The 5000-nt window shown below is 43.2% G+C and overlaps 1 protein-coding gene across 1 annotated transcript in view; it reads left to right on the forward strand.

Annotated features, from left to right (window-relative positions):
* The window catches only part of LOC134455279 (cadherin-12-like), a 176415-nt gene that overhangs the window by 138185 nt on the left and 33230 nt on the right, over nucleotides 1-5000 (forward strand). Inside the window, exon 8 of the mRNA XM_063206299.1 lies at nucleotides 719-840. Within this exon, the coding sequence (XP_063062369.1) occupies nucleotides 719-840 (122 nt within the window). The remainder of the gene's footprint in view (nucleotides 1-718; nucleotides 841-5000) is intronic.

Here is a 5000-nt window from a genome sequence, read left to right on the forward strand (position 1 = left end):
GTCTGATAACATCTCAGCGTCCCAGCGTCCCATCTTTTCTCATCAGAAGGCAAAATTGCACAGTGTTTTTTTTCTCTGTCAGATGCAAGCATGTAATGAAAAACTAGTACAATCAAAGGAGCTGTTATGAGTTTAATATCTGCATACACCTGAGCATTGATCATCTGATCTTACATAAATCACAGCATGTTATCTCTCTCTCTCTCTCTCTCTCTCTCTCTCTCTCTCTCTCTCTCTCTCTCTCTCTCTCTCTCTCTCTCTCTCTCTCCCTATCTCTGTACACACACACACACACACACACACACACACACACACACACACACACACACACACACACACACACACACACACACACACACACACACACACACACACACACACACACACACACAATCTCCTGCAGCCAGGCAACACCCCCACATCCCAGCGTGCCAGAGCGGATGCCCCTACTTCAGGCATATTTTGTCGACATTCATCAACTCTTCACCTGCTGTCTAAGTTGCATTTCCTCTTTTGACCATGAGAGGGCACCATTTGACTATATATTTGTTCTTAACTTTTGGAGCAGTCCTCATTCTCATAATGAGTCACTGTATCACTGCACTAACACATATCTTGCAGCAACACTGTACTGCTTAAATAGCTATTATAAATGTTGTAATAATAATTAGTATAAAATTCTATAATAAAATGCTTTCGGTTTTTTTACACTCCACAGATAGTCCAGTGCTAACCAGTCGAGCAGCGGTGACGGTCCACGTGAATGACGTCAACGAATTTCCCCCTGAATTTGCCATGCCCTACGAGACGTTTGTGTGTGAAAATGCAAAAATAGGACAGGTAAGTCTCATTTGAGTTGTGGTGTTGCCTTTGGTGGGCATATACTGTATACAATGTTATGGTTACCGTAAGTATTGTCTCATTAGGAGGGCTAATTATCACTGTATTAATCATTAATCACTTACGCAGCCCACAAGCTGTTTCAATGGGAGGCAGAGAAAAGGATTCATATAGACGGGGGGGCTGTTTGTGTGTGTTTCTGCGTGTGTATGTTCGTATTTGAGTTTGTGCGCATATGCGAGTGTGTGCGAGTGCGTGCAAGTGAGTGCAAGTGCGTGCGTGTGTGTACGTGTACGAATCAGTGGGGGTCAAATGAATCCCAGATTACGTATATGTCCCCACATGGTACAATAGCCAGAGTCTGCTCAACACGTACATGTGCTACTGTCTCCCTCAGTTAACCTGCTACTAGCAATTTACTCTGTGAGCTTGAACCTTGGCGAGAGAGGGATAGAGAGAGAGAGAGAGAGAGAGAGAGAGAGAGAGAGAGAGAGAGAGAGAGAGAGAGAGAGAGAGAGAGAGAGAGAGAGAGAGAGAGAGAGAGAGAGAGAGGGAGAGAGTTGGGGTGTGTATGTGTATGTGTGTGAGTGTATGTGCGCACATGCTCTCCCATGCACAGTGATTCTGTTTGCATAACACAGAGAGAAAGCAAGGGGTAGATGATTATCATTCAGGATTTGGGTTGGCATGCATCACAATGTAGGCTTACCTCCCCACATCTTCCCCCTCACACACACACACACACACAGACACACACGCACACACGTACGCATGCTCAGCCACACACGTACACACGTACACGTACACGTACACGTACACGTACACGTACACGCAAACACACACGCGCGCGCCCACACACACACACACACACACTCACACACACACACGCACACGCACACACACACACACACACACACACACACACACAGCACACACACACACACACACAAACACACAGTACACACACACAACCTCCTACAGTCAGCCAACCTTCCCACACCCCCATCCACATCCCCCAACCCCCGACAGCCATACCCTGCCAGAGCGGATACATTTTACATGACGCGCACGCGGAGGAGGGCTGTGGCGGGCGGCTCACACCAGTGCACATTTCCAGACCCACCTGCGCCTACAAATAAGCCCATTAGCAAACATGAGCTCGCTGTTAGCAGAGCGGGCAGAGCAGGTAAGCGGGTGAGCGGCCTCCAGTATACTGTGATAGGCTGGTGCCTGCTGCTTGTCCTGCTGGTCAGGCACAGCGCAGGAGAGAGGGAGAGGGAGAGAGAGAGAGAGAGAGAGAGAGAGAGAGAGAGAGAGAGAGAGAGAGAGAGAGAGAGAGAGAGAGAGAGAGAGAGAGAGGGAGGAAAGGGAGAGAGAGAGAGAGCGCGAGAGGGAGAGAGATAGAGAGAGAGAAAGAGAGAGAGAGAGCGCGAGAGGGAGAGAGAGAGAGAGAGGGAGAAAGGGGGGGAGGGAGGGAGAGGGAGAAAGGGAGAGAGAGCAAGAGAGAGCGAAAGAGAGAGAGAGAGAGAGAGAGAGAGAGAGAGAGAGAGAGAGAGAGAGAGAGACCATGTGAATGAGCTGGCTGGTCCTTACTGTTTGTTCTTATGGCAGCCAGTGCAAGAAAGCATGGCGCTTTTTAAAGTGTGCGTTTGTGTGTGTGTGTGCGTGTGCGTGTGTGTGCGTGTGCATGTGTGTGTGTGTGTGCGCGCGCGCGTGTGATCCAGATGCAGGGAGGTACATTGTGATACATGCCAACCGAGAGAGAGACAGAGACAGAGACAGAGACAGAAAGAGAGACAGAGACAGAAAGAGAGACAGAGACAGACAGAGAGGCAAACAGATAAAGAAACAGAGACACACAGAGAGACACAGACAGAGAGAGAGATGTTTCATTCTCAGCTGAGCGTGCTGTTCGAGCTACTGGCTAGGTTAGCGCTGCTTAGTAAACATGAGCCGTTGATTAGCCCCCCGGTCACCCGCCGTGGCAAAGGTGCATAGGGAGCATGGTGTTATGTCAGTGTGAATGTCAGAGAGCATCACCCTCATGAAAACAACTGTGCTCCTGACTCAGAAGTGTGAAGGGAAAAAAACATGTCATAGGTATACACAATAATAAAAAACACCAGCTTTGTTGTGTGAATTGCTCTTTCTACAAACCCCAATTCCATAGAAGTTGGGACGCAAGGTTAATTGTGAATAATAACAAAATACTGCCATTTTCAGAAGTCTGGTTCTGACATTAGTTGGAGAACGGTACAAAGAAAACATATCAGTCATCAAAACTGACCAAAATTATTGTTTTGGGGGATATTCATGAATATGTAAATCCAACGTGTCTCAAAAGAGTTGGGACGCAGACAATAAAAGGCAGCAAATGTCGAGGAAGACTAAAAACAAAACAAAAGACAACACTTAACAGTTAATAGCATTAACCAATGAGATGATTTTATATAAAAACAGTGTTGATTCCTATCTTGGACATGATTTCAACAGCTTAAATGGTAGGTGTATTCCTTGTCATGTGTTGCAATGTTTCCTCTCTGTAGTGCTTACAGTGTGACAGGCCAAAAGCCTGCCCTTTTATGTCCTGCTGGTCCTTATGTTGGAGTTAAACTGTTAAAACATAGTAGAGAATACAATTTGTCCTTACTATGTGGCAGTAATCGAAGATCTCCCTTCAAAATATGAAGAGTTCAGATGCAAAACCCCCTAACTCCATTTCTGAAGACCTGCACTTATGTATTTTTAGAGAACCCCATTGTTGGTTTGGTTTACATTCATGTACTTGATAATACATATAAATAGTTATATCACATAAATAAAATTTAAAAATATGCAATTTTGATAGCTTTGTATTAAATAAAAATGAATTAAGATTATTTTCTGAAAAGGCACTTAGGGGGTTTTGCATCTGAACTCTTCATATATTGCACGAGTGGCTTTTCATGCTGTTTAAAACCCATTTATTTCATTCAGTACTGTATTCAATTCTACAGGTGAGTTAGAACAGCTTAACCAATGTACTACTGCACCCCCATGCTATCGTGGAGGCTTACTTTTGAAGTTAGCACTAACACAAGTTGCATGGTCAATTTTCACTTTAGCATTGGATGTGCAAGACTCTATTATTTTCAAAATATATTATTTTCAATTGACTTCTGCAACTGCTGCTGACTTCTGTAAGCAAAGGACAGTTTCCCATGTCTTCTGGGTCTATTTCAAGTGAGCTCGGGTGGATAGGGGAATGTTAAACCCCTCTATCATTTGCACACATGAAGTGTCCTTAATATGGTCAAGTTTTCACTATAGCTGTAATTCTCGGAGTGCTAGAGTGAGACTACAGCCAATATATATTTCATGATGTCATGAACCTATACAATGATTTTAATGACAAAAATATGTATTATATACACTCAATCACGGTAAATCAAGGGAATTCAAAACTTAATGTAATAACTATGGTAATTGTTCCCTCTGCATCTTTAATTCTGAGTGACTCAGCCTCTCTGTGATTGTCTTATACCTGGACATTCAAATTGTTCATCAGTACAATTCATTTTGAAATGTTCTTCCTTGTTGTTTTATCTTATTTGGATGTTCATAACATTTCACTGATCCCCGTCCCAACTTATTTGAGACGTGTTGCAGTTATCACATTAGAAATGAGTACATATGTCCCCTAAAACAATATTTTTTCTCGGTTTTAACAGTTGATATGTTGTCTTTTCACTATTCTCTAAGGAATGTATTGAATGTTTTGAAAATGATAGTATTTTGATTTTGATTACCAAACGTCCCAACTTCAGCGGAGTTGGGGTTTGTACATGATTTCTATGAAGTCCAGATGCAAGATTTGATAGAATCCAATAGCTTATTCCCTGCCCTGAACAAAGGAGAACATACTGGCATTATCATTGTGAAGGCCCGTTTATCCCTTACATGTGACAAGAATAGGAATATGTGTGGAGTGTTTAATGCGTTCAAGCTGTTGATTTTGTATGTAGTTTGACACAAAGTTGAAGAGCTTAACTTTACAGATGAAACACATGAAAATTTAGAAACTGGACCTGAAAAATGTTTGGCAAACGTAAATGACTAATGGAGATATGGAATGGAGATTAGAGAATGGAGAACTTGTGATCAGAATTTTGCAGGTAGTT

Source organism: Engraulis encrasicolus, chromosome 9 (genome assembly GCF_034702125.1).
Source record: "Engraulis encrasicolus isolate BLACKSEA-1 chromosome 9, IST_EnEncr_1.0, whole genome shotgun sequence".
Lineage (NCBI taxonomy): Eukaryota > Metazoa > Chordata > Actinopteri > Clupeiformes > Engraulidae > Engraulis > Engraulis encrasicolus.